The sequence below is a fragment of the Myxocyprinus asiaticus genome, chromosome 23 (assembly GCF_019703515.2).
Source record: "Myxocyprinus asiaticus isolate MX2 ecotype Aquarium Trade chromosome 23, UBuf_Myxa_2, whole genome shotgun sequence".
Taxonomy (NCBI): Eukaryota; Metazoa; Chordata; class Actinopteri; order Cypriniformes; family Catostomidae; genus Myxocyprinus; species Myxocyprinus asiaticus.
This window is the reverse complement of record NC_059366.1, coordinates 15,725,624-15,743,233: the sequence shown is the minus strand read 5'-3', so window position 1 is coordinate 15,743,233 and position 17,610 is coordinate 15,725,624. Positions and strand designations below refer to the sequence as shown.

General features: G+C 38.0%; 1 protein-coding gene across 1 annotated transcript; it reads right to left on the bottom strand.

The window, feature by feature from the left end:
* Window positions 1–238: 238 nt before the first annotated feature.
* Window positions 239–16,858, bottom strand: LOC127414189 (eukaryotic translation initiation factor 4E-like). The gene is made up of 7 exons (XM_051652003.1): window positions 16,796–16,858; window positions 15,672–15,763; window positions 12,075–12,170; window positions 11,856–11,919; window positions 3,280–3,393; window positions 2,975–3,114; window positions 239–1,679 (listed from the first exon to the last, which is right to left on the bottom strand). The coding sequence occupies exons 1-7, from the start codon at window positions 16,811–16,813 to the stop codon at window positions 1,565–1,567; spliced, it is 639 nt and encodes a 212-aa protein (XP_051507963.1). The 5' UTR covers window positions 16,814–16,858; the 3' UTR covers window positions 239–1,564.
* Window positions 16,859–17,610: the final 752 nt, after the last annotated feature.

The following is a 17,610-nucleotide window of genomic DNA, read 5'->3' as shown; positions in this document are numbered from 1 at the left end:
GGGTGCACTATCCCTTTAAGAGAGTAGTATTCAGCTGGTAATGTGATCCTAACATGTAGAATAAAACAGCTTGTATAAAGTTACTGATTCAACTAGAGTCTTCATCTCATGTAAGTGGTCATGATTTCATACATTTTTTTTTTAAATTACAACTAATTTCTTTACAAGTCAAAGTTTTTAACTTTTTGAAAAAATGCTGAAGTCACCTTTAAACCTGATAAAATGTGTTAAACGGAACTGAGAATACATTATATATTTATTGGAAACAGAAAACACATCACATTAGCCAAATATTTAATAAACAAGCAATTTATGAATGACTTGCATTCCGATTCTACAGAAATCTATGAAGCTTTCTGTAGAGTTCTGTGAATCTGTGCCTGAAAAGTCTTGTGGGCCTATTCATGACCTCTTTTAATAATGAACTCTGGTGTAAGAGTCGAGGATTAAAAAAATGGGCAAAAACATTCAAATGTTAATGCAAAGCACATAACCTTTACTTTGAAAGATGGTAATATACATCCTGGAATTACAGATAATAAAGATACATTATGAGCAAAATAAATTCACAGTGAATCACTGATCCAAAGAGTGGGGCAAACTAGAAAATGTCTACAGTGTCAATATGAGGAAAAAGGTGGTAGCAAACCTAAAAAGCATGGATGTCCAAGCATTCACTAAATACACTGTAAAAAATATATATATATATATATATATATTCACGCAAAAACAAACAAAAGTTGAAGCAGTAGTCCACATTGCTAAGAATCTAAAAACATAACTGAGTGAAAAGAAAAAAGAAAAAAAAGAAAATAGAAGCTTGAATTTCACGGCCTTCCTCTCACTGTGTCGTTCAACTGCTATGCATATATCATAAATAGATGAAGCGGGAGGAGAGAAACACAGCTGTTCAAGATAGGTCAACAAGCAAGATTCCACAATTTCAGCATAGCTGAAACAATAAATGACCACTCGTCCAAATTCCACACCTGGAGCGAGCGCAACCAAAGGTAATCCTTTACAAACCTTTAAGATAAACAGTCTGCAGGTGCCTCTGCAATCACTTCTCATGCCAAACACCTCCAACCAAAGTGTGTTAAAACTTAAACCCTTAACATTTAAGTTGTTGATTTGTTTTTGTTCGTCTGATGGTGAGCAACACTTGTCATAACATGACGCATGAGAGAAAGAAAGGTTAAAGCAAAGAATAGCATCTCTTCTCATCTAAGCCTTAGAACCTCTTAAGATAGGCAAGTCTTGACTCTTGATTAGTCCTTTAATCTTTCCGATTCTAAAATTATATCAGTAACATCTAGCTCAACTTGTATAGCTTTAACTGATGCAGTCCTCTCTCAGGTCTAAACAATTTGACGTTCCCTGATCCACACGATAACAGTGCTGATCATTTTAGGCTGGAGAGCACTAAAGGTACATAATTAATGTTTTTTTTTTTCTTTCCATTTTTTAAAAAGGAAGGACACTACAGTAGTTGACAACTCAACAGTATTAATGTGATGCAAATTTGTAATTTTATAAACCTACAATAAGCTGAAATTAGTCTTCTTCAAACTGAGTACATATTCTTTGTTGTAGAGCCACTTTTGCTAGAGGTGTCGTCATGTGACTGGTATCCAATAAGGATTTTGATGGGGATGTTCAAACGCTCTTTGTATTGTTGCCTAAATGGGAAGAACAACAGATATCATTGTTATAATGACTGTATCGTACTGGTGCTAGAGTCAGTACAGCTATTCACTAGATTTCTATGTAATTTATTCAAAACATCAGCTCAAAACACACTTTAGGAAGTCAGAATTGATGGTACCGGTCATCTCTGTTGTTAGTTAAGGGATAGTTCACCCAAAAATGAAAATTCTCTCATGATTTACTCACCCTCATGCCATCCCAGATGTGTATGACTTTCTTTCTTCTGCAGAACACAAACAATGATTTCTAGAAGAATATCTCAGCTCTGTAGGTCCATACAATGCAACTGAATGGTGATCAGGCATGTGTAGCTCCAAAAATCACATAAAGGAAACATAAAAGTAATCCATACGACTCCAGTGTTTAAATCCATATCTTCTGTAGTGATATGACAGGTGTGAGTGAGAAACAGATCAAAATGTAAGTCAATTTTTACTCTAAATCTCCACTTTCACTTTTACATCTGCAAGTCACATGTGGTGCCTATTATTTTCACCTTCACATCTGAAAGTGAATGTGGAAATTTAGAGTAAAAAAAAAGAACTAAAACTTTGATCTGTTTCTCACTCACATCTATCATATCACTACAGAAGATATGGATTTAGAAGTTGTATGGATTACTTTTATGTTTCCTTTATGTGATTTTTGGAGCTACAAATGTCTTATCACCGTTCAATTGCATTGTATGGACCTACAGAGCTGAAATATTCTTCTAGAAATCTTTGTGTTCAGCAGAAGAAAGTCAAACACATCTGGGATGGCATGAGGGTGAATAAACAATTATACATTTTCATTTTTGGGTGAAATATCCCATAAAAGTCAACATGAAATCAAAACTGACTATTATTAATTAGCACATTCTTATTGTGCATGATTCACTGGTGCACATTGCCTCAATAAATAAATAGATATTTGTCTTTGTAATCTATTATCTTTAATCAAAATGTAAGAATTTAACCAATTAATTCCCGATGGAGAAAATCATATCCCGTTCAGCATTCTCATTTAATATCCAGTTTCACCTGCAAATACCTCAAACTGCGAACTGTTTCATGCTGATTTGTAATTGTAAATACCACTACAACAGTGCAAGAAACTTTCCAAAAGCCTAAAACCAAGATGCAAAGCAACATAAATTTGGACCTCTGGTGAGATATTTTTAATGGAGAGTGATCAAATATAAATGCCTGAATGGGGAGACTGTACGGCCAAATTCGTGATCATGCAGTTTAAGAACAACAAGCATCTTATAAGCAAGACAACATACCCTATTGTCATGATAGCATCCTTGTTTTGGCAGTTGCCCGTCCAGATGGATATTTTATCGCCCTTTGGTCTGACATTGACCACAGCTCCACACACATCTTCACTGGCCTCATCAAAGGATTCGCCGATTAAACACAACAGCTGCAAAACACACGGCAAACAAATTTGTATAATAAATACCAATCAATACAGAAACTTTGATCTAGTGTCCAACAGGAAGTGCCAAGCTCACATCAAACTTTCCACTAAACCATAAGCAAAAAGAAAGAAAAAAGATTGAAGACAAATAAAAAAAAAACAACGTACAGTCTCCATCCAGTAGCGGTCAAGGTCATTGTGTCGTTGCTGTTTGCCGAGGGTCATTAACCACCTTCCTCCCAGTTTATTCCTGTCATCCTCCCACATGGGTTTGATACCATCCTGAGAAATAAAAAAACATTAAAATGGATATCAGTAGCCGGGGGAGTCACGTGACGCTATGCGAGGGTTGATCACTTAGAGGCGAGCTCCGTTTAAACTTTGCTACAATTATCCCTTTAAACAATATTAACCGGTGAGAACTGTAATAGTTTTGCTTGTTAAACTGTGATTGGAGGGCAGGATGTCAAAAAATTTGAAATCGTTGGCCTGTGGGGACATTAAGAAGCACTTACGTTCTCACATGTTAGATGCCTCGCAGGATCAAGATGGCAGAGGTCCAGTGGATAGTGACAGCAGCGAGCTTTATGACGTAGGTCGGGATATCACGAACATCTATGCAGCACTAATGAAAATCTCGACCGACATGGAGGGCCTCGCAGAAATACATTGAGTGATCACATCTATGGAGGTGAAACTTTCTACACTGATCACAAGAATGGATGATGTTTAAAAACGGGATGAGTTTCTGGAGTCGGCTGAAAGAGAGCTACAAGCTAACCCGCCTGCTTCCAAGGTCGATTTGGAACAAGTGTGGAAAAATTGAAAATAGGAGGCATAATAATGTTGGTTTAATTGGAATCCCAGAGGGAAAGGAAGGTCAAGATATGGTGAGGTTTTTGGAGGGGCTTATTCCGAATTTGATCTACACAGCAGGCCGCCGGCTCGAGATTGAGCGCATGCACAAAGCTCTCGGTCAGCTTCCCAAAGCAGGTGACAGACCCCGATATATCCTGGCAAGATTCTTGCGGTCGGCTGACAGAGATTTTGTTCTATGAGCAGCGAGGAATAAAGGCAAGTTGTGTTGGGAGGACCACAACATCATGGTTTTCCGGTCTTTGCTAGAGCCACTCAAACGAAGCGGGACGGATTCAAAGAGCATAAAAAAAAAAATTACTGCACCAACAGAAAGTAAGCTTCGCACTGCTTTTTCCTGCTAAGCTCAGAATTGACCCCAAGGATGGACACACGACTTTTACATGCCCACGACAAGCTATGGCCTTCATTAAATCAATGGTGTCAGTGGGTAACTTTGCCTGCACTCAATCAACAATACAGACTACACATTGTGCATTTTACTGATGCAGCCTGAGAGGGTTTGTTGTTCTGTTGTCTGCCCACTGGCTCCTGCCTGACTCTCACCTTTTTTTTTTTTCTTCCCCCCTCCCTCTGTTGAGCTCATTCATTCACTTTGTTGGTTCGAAGTTTTTAGCCCCCCTTTCACACATACAGCCTTTTCAAGAAAATTTACCGAATTTTTCAGGTAAGAGGTCTTGTGTGAACACGACCTTTTTGAAAATACTGGTCAATTTTGCTCTGGCAATTTCCCCTAATAAGAAGTTGTATCATTACCTATAAATTTCCATATTGATGGTATGACTGAACAGCACATGTGGTACATTTACCAGTAAAGGCAACCCAATGATTTTCCTGTAATTTACCTGGTTGCATTTGTGAATGGGGCTATTGTTTTTCTGGGGCCTATTTTATTAAACACAATTACAGTTTAATGGCGCAGTTTACGTTAAGGGGAGAAAATCTCGTGAGCGTGCATGGACCGTCAGATTTCAGCATGATGGACACCAGTTGGGACTGTTACGTATGAGGTTGAAGTACATTTTTATTTTCTTCTGTGGGTTATTAAGGATTTTATGGTTACATCAGTGTTGGATAGTGGTCTTTATAATTTAGCCTTGGGGACACAATTTTTATTTGCATGTCAATGTCACACTTTAATATAGATAAAACGTTTCTCTCCAGGTGGAATGTTAATGGACTGGGACATCTTATAAAAAGAAGGAAGGTTTTAACTTTCCTTATAAGTAAAACATTTGATATAGTGTTCCTTCAAGAAACACACCTTTCTCCACAGGAAGCTGAAAAACTTGGCAGAGCATGGGGAGGGCATGTGTTTTGTAGTGCTGGTTTGAGTAAGAGTAGGGGAGACATCACATTTATAAATAAGCATTTATAATTTAAATGTCTCAAACAGATCAAATATAATTTAGTCATTGTTTTGGCTGAAATACAGGGGCAAAATCTTAATTTGGCTAATATTTATGCACCCAATGCTGATAAGAACTGTTTTATAGATCTTGAGGGAAAGTTACAAGCAGCTGGGATCCTTCATGATATGGTTTTGGGTGGAGACTTCAATCTTTTAATGGATCCAGTCCTTGGTCAGAGTGATGCAAAGGTGTGTAGACCCTTTAGAGAAACGTTGACACTACAGAGGATGTGTAAAAATCTTGGTCTTACAGACATTTGGAGACTCCTGAATCCATCAGGGAGAGACTATACCTTTTTTCAGTTCAAAGATTTACTCTAGAAGTGATTTTTTTTAATATATATAAAAAAGTCACTTATTCCATCTGCCACTGTCTGCTCAATTGGGAATATTTTAGTTTCAGATCATGCTTTGCTGTGTTTAGAGATGTTGCCGCATATAGAGAAAATAAAATCATCTAGATGCCGTTTTAATACTTCCCTTCTACAGGACCCAGCATTTCAACAAATGTTAAAGACAGAAGTCATTGTTTATGTAGAAACCAATTGGTTTTCAGTGTCCTCAGTGGGCGTGGCATGGGAGGCACTTAAGGCAGTGCTTAGGGGGCGGTTCATACAATATGCCTCATTCATTAAAAAGATCAAAGCACAGAAATTCATAGAATTGGAAAAGAGTATTAAGAGCTAAAGCACCAAATGTCATCCAATGGTCTTAGAGAGTTGATTCAGCTAAAATATAGGTACAATAATATTTTGTCACAGAAGGTAGAGTTTTGGTTATTCAGGGCAAGACAGAAATACTTGGGACAAAGCAGGGAAACGTCAATCAAATCACTTTATTGTCACTCAACCATATACACAAATACAACAATGGGTGAAAGTCTTGGGTGCAGTTCCAAGCAACATAGCAGTCAGAGACATATTTCAATCTACAATAAACATCTAATTTACACAACACAATATACAACATACACCTAATAATATACACACTATAAAATACAATTTATACAATAAAAAATACACAGTATCTCCCCCCCCCCATTTACACATGAAATCAGTTGGGAATAAATATGCAGTAAGGTGTTGTATAGTGTTGTATTGACATTCGGGCTGTCGGTTTGATAGTCAGGAGCCAGCGTGTTATTAAGAGAAAGTATAAATGATCAAATTATGAAAAGTATTTTTTTTTTTTTCACCATTCCTGCAATATATTTACTTCTGCCACAGATATTAATAAAGGCTTTAAAGAATTCTATTTTAATCTTTATAGTTCCACGTCTATGTCTTCCGATAAGGATATTAGCAACTTCGTAGAGCCATTAGAACTTCTTAAACTGACGAATGATCAAAAAGACTTTGACTCAGATATTACTTGAGCTTGTTGAGGTAATTAAAGCCTTGCCAACAGGTATGGCAACGGGGCCAGATGGTTTTGCCGCAGAATTTTTTTTAAATCTTATGTCACAGAACTGGCTCCACTTATGTTAGAAGTTTACACAGAGTCATTAAAGAAAGGTGAACTACCACCAACCATGATGCAATCCCTGATCAGTCTTATTCTTAAAAAAGATAAAGACCTAAATGATTGTAAAATTTATCGTCCAATTTCCCTGATCCAGTTAGATGTAGAGGTCGACCGATATATCGGATTTACTGATTAATCGGGGCCGATAGTTGCATTTTACCACCTATCGGCAAAAATCTACTCCGATAGTTCTTTTTTGTTTCATTTCTCCGTGGCCGGCGCTGGAGGGTTCTACAGTCTAACAGCACCCTCTAGAGGTTAAATAAAAAACAATCACTGACTCCGCATGGAGTATGTTTTACAACGTGACTAGGCTATTTATAGATATGGCTGCTTCAAGCAGGGGTTTATAACATCGACAAAAGCCTAGGTATGTATACAATACACATTATTATTATTATTGTCATGGTACGATAAATCAGTCGGCGTTCGATAGGGTGGAATGGGACTATCATTTTAAGATTTTGGAAATTTACAGGTTTGGGAACACTTTTATTGGGTGGATTAAGTTACTTTCTAAACAACCATTAACGGCAGTGCAAACTAATGGATTAACTTCCGATTTTTTTTCTTTTGGCAGGGGAATCCAGCAAGGCTGTCCTCTCTACCCTTTATTGTTCTGTTTTGCCCTGGAACCATTAGCAGCCGCAATGAGAAAAGAGGATGATTTTCCTGGCATTGTAGCAGAAGGTGTGGTGCATAAACTTCTACTTCTACACAGATGATGTATTATTTGTCTCCGACCCTAGAAGATCTATGCCTAGCCTCCATAAAATTATAATTTGTTTCTCCAAATTTTCAGGATACAGGGTGAATTGGTCTAAATTGGAAGCTCTTTCTCTGACAGCATATTGCCCTGCCACGGCTTTCCAATGCTCCAAGCAAGACATTAGGTAATTAGGTATTTTATTTCCAACAAATTTGACAGATTTAGTTAGTTAATTTTGACCCATTTATTAAAAACTTCTTGTGTGATGTTGATAGGTGGGCTTCACTACATTAGTCTATGGCTGGGAAGGTCAATGTTATAAAAATTAATTGAATCCCCAGATTCAATTATCTACTAGTCTCTTCCTCTAGAAGTTCCTCTTTCTCATTTTAAACAATTTGATTGTATATCTAAGTCTTTTATTTGGAATGGTAAACTCGGTTACATTTCATTAAGTTACATAGACCAATTGACAAAGGAGGTTTAGGCCTCCCCAAAATGTTGTTTTATTACTATGCTTTTAAACTTAAGACACTTGGCCCATTGGTCTATTCCACCTGAGAGAGCCCCTCCCTGGTACTACACTGAACAAGCGATCCTTGCCCCAATCCCACCATTGCAAAGTCTTTCTATCAAACTGCCTAAAGAATTAAAAATGCACCCCATTATTTCACATTTACATTCAGTATGGATAAAGATTTCCCGTATGTTCAATTTGAATACTTACCTAAATGTTTCTTCAAGCATATGGCTGAACCCCAAATTGTGTATTAACAAGTCCCCCTTTTGCTGGAAAGAATAGATCAAGAGTGGTGTTGCTACACTTGGTTATACTTTATGAAAACGGAGCTTTGAGATAATTTGAAAACATAACACAACAATTTGGGATTTCTAGGTCTCAATTTTTCAGGTATTTACAGTTGCACCATCTAATTTGTACTATTTTGGGGGGTATTACACAACCCCCTTAAGCTGCAGACACCCTCTGTATGGTGCTAACTGACTTTGGAAAGGTGCATGAAGCATCGGTGTATTATTTCTCATTGATACAGTCTTGGTGATGAGGCCTTAACAGCTCTTGAGAGGTTATGGGAAAGAAATTTGAACTATCTTTGAAAACTATCTCTAGGGATGCAAGGGTACGTCTTATTCAGTTTAAGATTTTGCATCATTTCTACTGGACTCCCTCTGGATTGTTTGGGCTTGGTTTGGAGGATGCAGATGTGGCCCATGCTGTGTTTTTGCGCTAAGATTCAAGAATTCTGGGTAAGACTCCAGAATCTTATCTGTGAGGTTTTAGATACTCAGATTTCATTCTGCCCCAGACTATGTATATTGGGTGATGGGGCGGTTATTAAAGTAGGTGACAAATACACAAAAAGCTGGGTCCAAACTAGTGTAATGATTGGAAGATAGATAATTCTTAAAGGATGGAAGTCAAGAGTGGTTCACCAAACTGAGCAGGGTGGTGGCATTTGAAAAGATGTCATATAAGCAGCTTGGCAGATTGGATGTGTATGGTAAGAAATGGTATTTGTTCCTTCTGAAAGGCTCTCAGTGAGGACCATGTTGAGAGAGACAAAACTGTGGTAATAATTGTGGAAGTCTGTCTTTTCTGTTTGTTTGATGATTTGTTTTTGAAAGAAGACATCCTTACTATGTAAAAGTTTTCACCAGTGCCTAAAACCTTTGCACAGTACTGTGTGTGTGTGTGTGTGTGTGTGTGTGTATATATATATATATATATATATATATTTATTTTTTAATTCAGTTTTTTTTTTTAATACACAAATCAATAAAAATTGTTAATTACAAGATTTCAGTAGCTGGGGTTCCATCCAACTATTTTTATGCACTTTTGGAAATTGCAGATAAGAAATCATGACTGGAATTTAATTCAAGCGCAGTTAGGTAATGGAAAGTTTATTTGCAAAACGATGAGGTGTTTTGACCATTCGTGCATGTGTTACGAGTGTGTGATAGCTTGATATGACTGGCCCAACAAAAGGTCTGACCGTGGCACACAATTCTTCAAAAATAGCTCTTGACATTTGGAAGTGTTTAACCCACAGCTGGTTGTTAAAGCGGGTCCTCACAATCCTCCCAATTCAGCCCTCTTTATATCAGATTTCACATTTATTCTACGGCATCTCCTGGCAGCATTTAATAAAACAAGTTACAATAGTGCTGGGCGACATGGTCAAAAATATTATCATGACATTCTTTTTCATATCGTTCGATATCTATATTTACCACTATAAACATTCACATTTGCAATTTTTTTTTTTTTTTTTTTTTTTAATTTCCAGGTTGGCAGAAGAAAAGAAGAAAATATTTTTAATCCTAAACAGTCAAAATAGTCTCTACAAAACTGCATTGGGGGCCCAGAGACAGATAAAGCAGTGGGGTCAGAGGGATCTTCTACCAAAATATTAAAATATTTGATAGAGTTCATCAATCGAGTGCAGTTGTATATGAATGTTAAAAGATCATCTGTTCATTTTGAAACTTAATGACAGCAGTCCAGTATTTGTTGAATATTTTTACATTCAGATTATATATTTTAATATTTCTTTACATTCAGATACCCAATTATTGGGGCATAGAAGCCCTTGTGAATTACACTGTGTGGGGGTTCAGGGGTATCCCCTGACAGAAAATGTACAAAATGTAAAAGTCTGAATGGACCATTTGTATATTTTCATTAAAGAGAGAAAGACTAGGCTTCCAACTAGTAATTTTATTCCTTGTCATCCATGCCAGAGATGATGACATCCGATTAATTTTCACAAAATTATAACAAACCTATTTGTTTATTATTAAAGGCTCGTAACATACTGATTAATAAATCTAAATTTAGAAGGAAAAACGTTATGGTCTAAAGGCGCTTTGGAACGTTAACTTATGCGGTGTCTCATGTTTACTCACATGCGGGGAAAAGAGGCAACACGTGCGGAGCGGGACAGGGCATAAATGAAGCGTGTTTGGTGCTAGAGAAAAATATTCAAGAATACAGTGCAGAAAGATCAGAGCTGGTGTACACAGCACTGTTGTTTTGTTGCGCTGCTCACTAGAGACAATGAGAGGGCGCAACCGGCATCATGAAGTTTTGCGGTACGGATGGAATCAATCCAGGGTCTGGACCTGGGCTGCGGTGACCGACGCAGCCTAATCGTTAGCAAGGCAGCTAACGTTAGCAACTTCATACAGTCTGTGAAAGCCGAACTGTGTTTTTAGCGACACGTACCTGATCGCCTAGATGTTGAGGCTAAATATCGAAAAATACTCAAAAGCTTATTAATATTGTGGATTTACTCCAGTCCTGCAAATAAAACTCTCCAAAGATTTTTATACTTTTATGCTTTGCTCTCCAAAGCAAAGTCATTCAGCTTCTCTAGCATGACAAGGCGGCTCCCTCAAGAGATGTGCATGACATGTTGGATAAAAACACACAACGATTCCTATTTGTTTTAGTCGAATTTTTTTAAATGCGCTTAAATTTCGATGGAAACCCAGTTAGTGCCAACAGTTAAGTCTGTTTACCTGCAAACCAATACGCTGATAACTTCCAAAAATCAGCTTATACATTTTTTTTTTTTTTTTTTTTTAAATCGGACAGCAAGAAATCCGCATTTACATGACATCTGAAACAATGGAGTTATTCTCTGCTTTTGATGTCAAACTGTAAAGAGGCATGCGCACAACACCTGATTTTATTGGATAAGCCGGTAAGAATGCTGGTAAAAGGTGTTTACGTGCAACACAAAATCGGCGTAATAGGCTAAATAAATCTACCTCTGTCAATCGGTTTATTCTTGAGCCCTTTATGACCTTACAAAGATAAAGCAGTTTAATGTGTTTACATCAACATGCATGTCAGCATATTGAGCATAATCGGTGTAAGAACGTGCATGTAAACGTGCTCAATGTGTATTGATGTGGGTTGATTTTTGCCCATTACCCCGCTTATGCGTTGCATATAAACACCTTTGCTGGCATTCTAATTGGCTTATTCAATGTACGCATGTGTTGTGCGCATACCTCTTTATGGTTCAACATCAAAAAAAGAGAATGATGTGATTATTTCAAATGTCATGCAAGCACGCTTTTCTTGCTTTGTCTGATTTTTGGGAGTAATCAGCATAATGGTGTGCATTTAAACAGGCTCATTGTTGAAAATCAGGCACACATTTTTGCCTGGCCCTAGAAGCATCATGATCTTACCTTAAATAAGCAGTAGTCACAACCAAATCCAAGTTTACTGGGCTGCTGTATGTGATTGTATAATCTGAGAAACAAAACAAATGGAGGCAAGTAAATCCCACTGTGACTTACCAAATAATTATTACTGTCTACCAAACAGCTGATGCCAAAATCCACCAAGGGCAAGTTTCTTAACTCTATTAAGAATATTGTCCCTTTATAAATAAGGAAAGCGCTTACGCCCAGAAATCTTCCACTGTGTCAAACTTGGAGATGAGACGTAGATTTTCTGTCCAACTTTTGCTCTTGTCATTTTTGAAATACCACAGAGCCCATCTGCAAGGAAGAAAATCAGGACAGTGAGCACGGGTCTCCTCCTGTCACTCATATATTATTCATGCAGAACCTTTCAAAGAGCTGTATCTAGGTGAGAGCCGAGACATATTGTACTTTTACCAAAGAAAGGCTTTGGTTACATTTATCCATTTTGCATATACGTTATCCAAAGAGACAGTGAATCCAATCAACGTATACATTTTATCAGTATGTGTTGTTCCTTGGGAATTGAACCCATAATGCTTGGCTTTGCTAGTGCCATGTTCTACCAGTTTAGCTCTATGAAGCTCTATTACAGTTTTATTTCAAATAATAGTCATATTGTCACTTCAAATGTCCTTATTTAAAGGGCTCCTTCATTCAAACAGGGTCAATCTTCCTATAAATATTCTATGCTAATACACTTTACAGCACAAGAGTGAATTTTACACTCTTGACAAAGTTTAATTCTAAACAATAATATGATACACAAGGAGAGAGAAACAAAGCGGTTCCACAAAAAAAATAACTGCCATTGTTAACAGTCATATTATTGTTATAAAGCACCAGAGAGAGCATACGGGGTAGATTAAAAGTCACCCTGTGACTCATACTAAAAGGTTATCAAGGTCTACACTAGTCCTGACCTGTGACAAACTTTAAACTTTTGGTTAGCTATAAATGACTAGGAAGAGGAGAATGAAACTTAACTAATACAACTGCTTATGTATCTACAGTTATATCATCCAGCAATATACAGTGGTGTGAAAAAGTGTTTGCCCCTTCCTGATTTTTTATTTTTTTGCATGTTTGTCACACTTAAATGATTCAGATCATCAAACAAGTTTAAATATTAGTCAAAGATAACACAAGTAAACACAAAATGCAGTTTTTAAATGAAGGTTGTTATTATTAAGGGAAAACAAAATCTAAACCTACATGGCCCTGTGTGAAAAAGTGTTTGCCCCCTAAACCTAATAACTGGTTGGGCCACCCTTAGCAGCAACAACTGCAATCAAGCGTTTGCGATAACTTGCAATGAGTCTTTTACAGCGCTGTGGAGGAATTTTGGCCCACTCATCTTTGCAGAATTGTTGTAATTCAGCCACATTGGAGGGTTTTCGAGCATGAACTGCCTTTTTAAGGTCATGCCACAGCATCTCAATAAGATTCAGGTCAGGACATTGACTAGGCCACTCCAAAGTTCCAACTTTCCAAACTTCTTCAGCCATTCAGAGGTGGACTTGCTGGTGTGTTGTGGATCATTGTCCTGCTGCAGAACCCAAGTTCGCTTCAGCTTGAGGTCACGAACTGATGGCCGGACATTCTCCTTCAGGATTTTTTGGTAGTCAGCAGAATTCATGGTTCCATTTATCACAGCAAGTCTTCCAGGTCCTGAAGCAGCAAAACAGCCCCAGACCATCACACTACCACCACCATATTTTACTGCTGGTATGATGTTCTTTTTCTGAAATGCGGTGTTACTTTTACGCCAGATGTAATGGGACACACACCTTCCAAAAAGTTCAACTTTTGTCTCGTCAGTCCACAGAGTATTTTCCCAAAAGTCTCGGGGATCATCAAGATGTTTTCTGGCAAAAATGAGATGAGCCTTAATGTTCTTTTTGCTCAGCAGTGGTTTTCGTCTTGGAACTCTGCCATGCAGGCCATTTTTGCCCAGTCTCTTTCTTATGGTGGAGTCATGAACACTGACCTTAACTGAGGCAAGTGAGGCCTGCGGTTCTTTGGATGTTGTTGTGGGGTCTTTTGTGACCTCTTGGATGAGTCGTCGCTGCGCTCTTGGGGTAATTTTGGTCGGCCGGCCACTCCTGGGAAGGTTCACCACTGTTCCATGTTTTCGACATTTGTGGATAATGGCTCTCACTGTGGTTCTCTGGAGTCCCAAAACATTAGAAATGGCTTTATAACCTTTTCCAGACTGATAGATCTCAATTACTTTCTTTCTCATTTGTTCCTGAATTTCTTTGGATCTCGGCATGATGTCTAGCTTTTGAAGATCTTTTGGTCTACTTCACTTTGTCAGGCAGGTCCTATTTAAGTGATTTCTTGATTGAGAACAGGTGTGGCAGTAATCAGGCCTGGGTGTGGCTAGAGAAATTGAACTCAGGTGTGATAAACCACAGTTAAGTTATGTTTTAACAGGTGGGGCAAACACTTTTTCACACAGGGCCATGTAGGTTTGGATTTTGTTTTCCCTTAATAATAACAACCTTCATTTAAAAACTGCATTTTGTGTTTACTTGTGTTATCTTTGATTAATATTTAAACTTGTTTGATGATCTGAAACATTTAAGTGTGACAAACATGCAAAAAAATAAGAAATCAGGAAGGGGGCAAACACTTTTTCACACCATTGTAAGTTCAAATATGAATATCATACTCTATCTTTTGGCAGTCTGAGTGGGCAAGGACAGCTTTTACAATGAATGAAGGTCCTCGCTGGTGCAGATATGGGCAGTGAAAAGGCAGAAAGGGCTGGAATGAGACCGCTCAACATGTGAGCTCAGCACTTCCTGCTGGCTGACTGCCACTACATCACTCATATGACAGAATGACAACCACAAGTTAAATGAAACTTTTTTTCCTACACCATGTCATGCAAGACCAGCATTTTAACCCTTGTGCATCAAAAAACTGCCATACAAATATTATATATGAATATTATTTTCCACTTTCAATTAATAATTTTTTTTAACCAAATTCAGTCCTGATCTTAACTACCAAATATTCATTCATTTTCAGGATTTTAACACTTTAAATGCCAGTTTGTTCATAAAATGCCACTGTTGATTTTTATGAAAAAAAAAAAAAAAAAAAAAAAAACACACAATTAATTATTTTCCAGGTAAGGGGTAACATTTTGTGGGGGGATATCACAGTCTGGGATATGTCAATGATTAGCAACAACATTGATTTTGATGCATTGTTATTTTTTGTGCAGTGTCAGATTTAAAAAAAAACAAAAAAACAAAAAAAAAAACACAATCAGTATCTTAGAGGATATATATATATATATATATATATAAATATATAATTTTCCACTTTTTAAAAAAACCAACATCAGTCCTGATCATAACTACCAAATATTCATTCATTTTCAGGATTTAAAAAAAAATGAGTTTTCATTTTTGGGTGAACTATCCCTTTAACATTTTTGGGGCTTCAAAGGTCTGATCACCATCCACTTGCATTTTAAGGACCTACTGAGCAGAGATATTTTTCTATTCATCTTCAAATGTGTTCTGCTGAAGAAAAAAAGTCATACACACCTGGGATATCATGAGGGTGAGTAAATGATGAGAATATTTTCAGTTTTGAGTGAACTGTCCCTTTAATTTTAGATAAGGTCACCAGGGAAGCAAGTCCACTTATCGAGTAATCCCTAATTAAATGTATTACGTTAGCTGTAATCAAATCTTCCAGCTAAAGTTACACATGTGGAACAGAGTTCAAGACAGAAGTACACACAAAAGTGACGTGTATATACATATACATTTTTACCTGTTTTGCAAAGGGTGTTTGATGTACTGTTCAGGAATTGTTACAGCAGCGGTAGGACTTTCAGCACGGGCTTCTTCATTTTCAGTTCCTCGCTACATAAATGCAAAACACAGAGCTTTCATTAAAGGAAGTTCAGGGCAATTCATTGCTTACGTAAGAAAATATTCTAACATCATCCCAATCAATAAGTCACAATCCCTTCAGACACATAACCTTAAACTGACCCATAGCACATTCTGTGCAAATGCACCTGTAAACTTGTCTTCTTTGCTAAGAGGGGTCTTGGAAAGTGGACTTTTGGAGTTTCTTAGAGGTAACTGGCAAGCATACTAAATGAAAACAGATGTTGCTTTTGCAATCTAAAGGCTCAATAATTGTAACTTTATTGCCTTGGTTCAAATCCCAGTTTCAGCCCATGCTGCCACATTACACTGATGGGACCTTTAGGTGTCTTACGACACAATCAGTCTGATCAAATCCTATGTTTAATGCAGTGTAGCACAGATCACACACACTACAGAGTCTGTAAGATTAATTTCTAGATCAATTTGGAGTCATACACCCTCTACTGTCTGCAAGGTATAAGCCTCTCAATTCACACATTGACTTATTACAACGATAAATGACTTTGTTGCTATTTGGGGAGTCAAACTTGACAATGCAACCATGCACATTGAAACTTCATGTGCAACTATAAAAATGGAGTTATTAAATTATTAGGCAGCCACGGTTAAGCACGCGCGCGGGAGCTGCTAGTAACACAGTTAGCCATGAACACACGTGTCCAGATGTCTGGAGATTTGATTTCATCACTTCGTGCAGACAGAGAACCGAACACAATCCGCCACAAGAGCGTTACGTGATCAATACGACGATCCATTAAAGAGTGTGAAGAATGAGGATTTTCGTTGCCCCGGACCCTCCCTGTCTCTCAAGTCACCCAGCAGCAGCAGTGCCACCCCGAAACCCGACTGAACGCCATACGGAGCAACTTCCAACACTTGCAGCTTTTAAAAACTACAAGCTCACTGTCCGAACATGTCCCGCAGACTATACACCAGACACTGCTTTATCATTTCTGATCGCTGGGAAGCCCTAATTGAAAGAAGCCCGCTCTCCCTTACCGGCTCCGAAGTCGCCATCTTGCCTGTATTAGAATTCTTCTGACCGTTCGACGCTGCAGCGTCACGCACGCGCTCACAAACTACGGCAGCAGGCGGGGCTCACGCGCGCTCAAATGACTGGACGCGGGAAACACAAGCGCTGTTTTGAAGAGCACATAAAAATACTGTGGCGGTGCCATGGTACATTGATGGTCTCAGTTAACCCTTCCTTGGACTTATGGGTCAGTCTGACCCTTTTGAATTTTTAACATTGATTTACATCAACTTAACTTTAAGTTTTCGGCCTGAAACTTCATGACATCCTCCACAGAGGTGATCTGAACCCTGGCAATGTCTTCTTTTTTTTAATTTCACGTATTTGTACACAAAGCTTCAAAATAGTCCCTACTTTGTCCTTAAGGGTCAAATTGATGTTCAATTTCAAAAGCTTATAATACAGGCTCTGTTTGCTCTCTCTTTACTTTTGGTTTTAAATCGATCGTCTTGGTGTCAGCTAACACTAGAAATTTTTTTTTTTTTTCTCCATCACCTTCTATTTCAATATACAGTTCAGGCAGGGGAAGCCCCAACGCAGCTTCAAAAATCTTGTTAAAGAAGCTTCAAAAACTTGTAATAAATGCTCTGTTTGCTCGATCTCCCTACTTTTAGTCTTAGATCATTCCACTAGATGGCAGCAAACACTAGAAAAAATAATTTTATTCTACCACTTTCTATTTCAACGTACAGATCTGAACAGCAGGGGGCGCCCCAACGTGGTTTGTGACTCCGCCCATAGACATCCAGTCTTTTTGGGAAGCCCCGGCCTTTCCCCCATG

Excerpts from the sequence above, each read along its gene's own strand:
- LOC127414189 (XM_051652003.1), bottom strand. Across the intron at positions 3,394-11,855 it reads GTGACTACTGCTTATTTAAG|GATGGTATCAAACCCATGTG; the intron begins GTAAGATCATGA and ends TTTATTTCTCAG. Across the intron at positions 3,115-3,279 it reads ACCGCTACTGGATGGAGACT|CTGTTGTGTTTAATCGGCGA; the intron begins GTACGTTGTTTT and ends TGTGTTTTGCAG.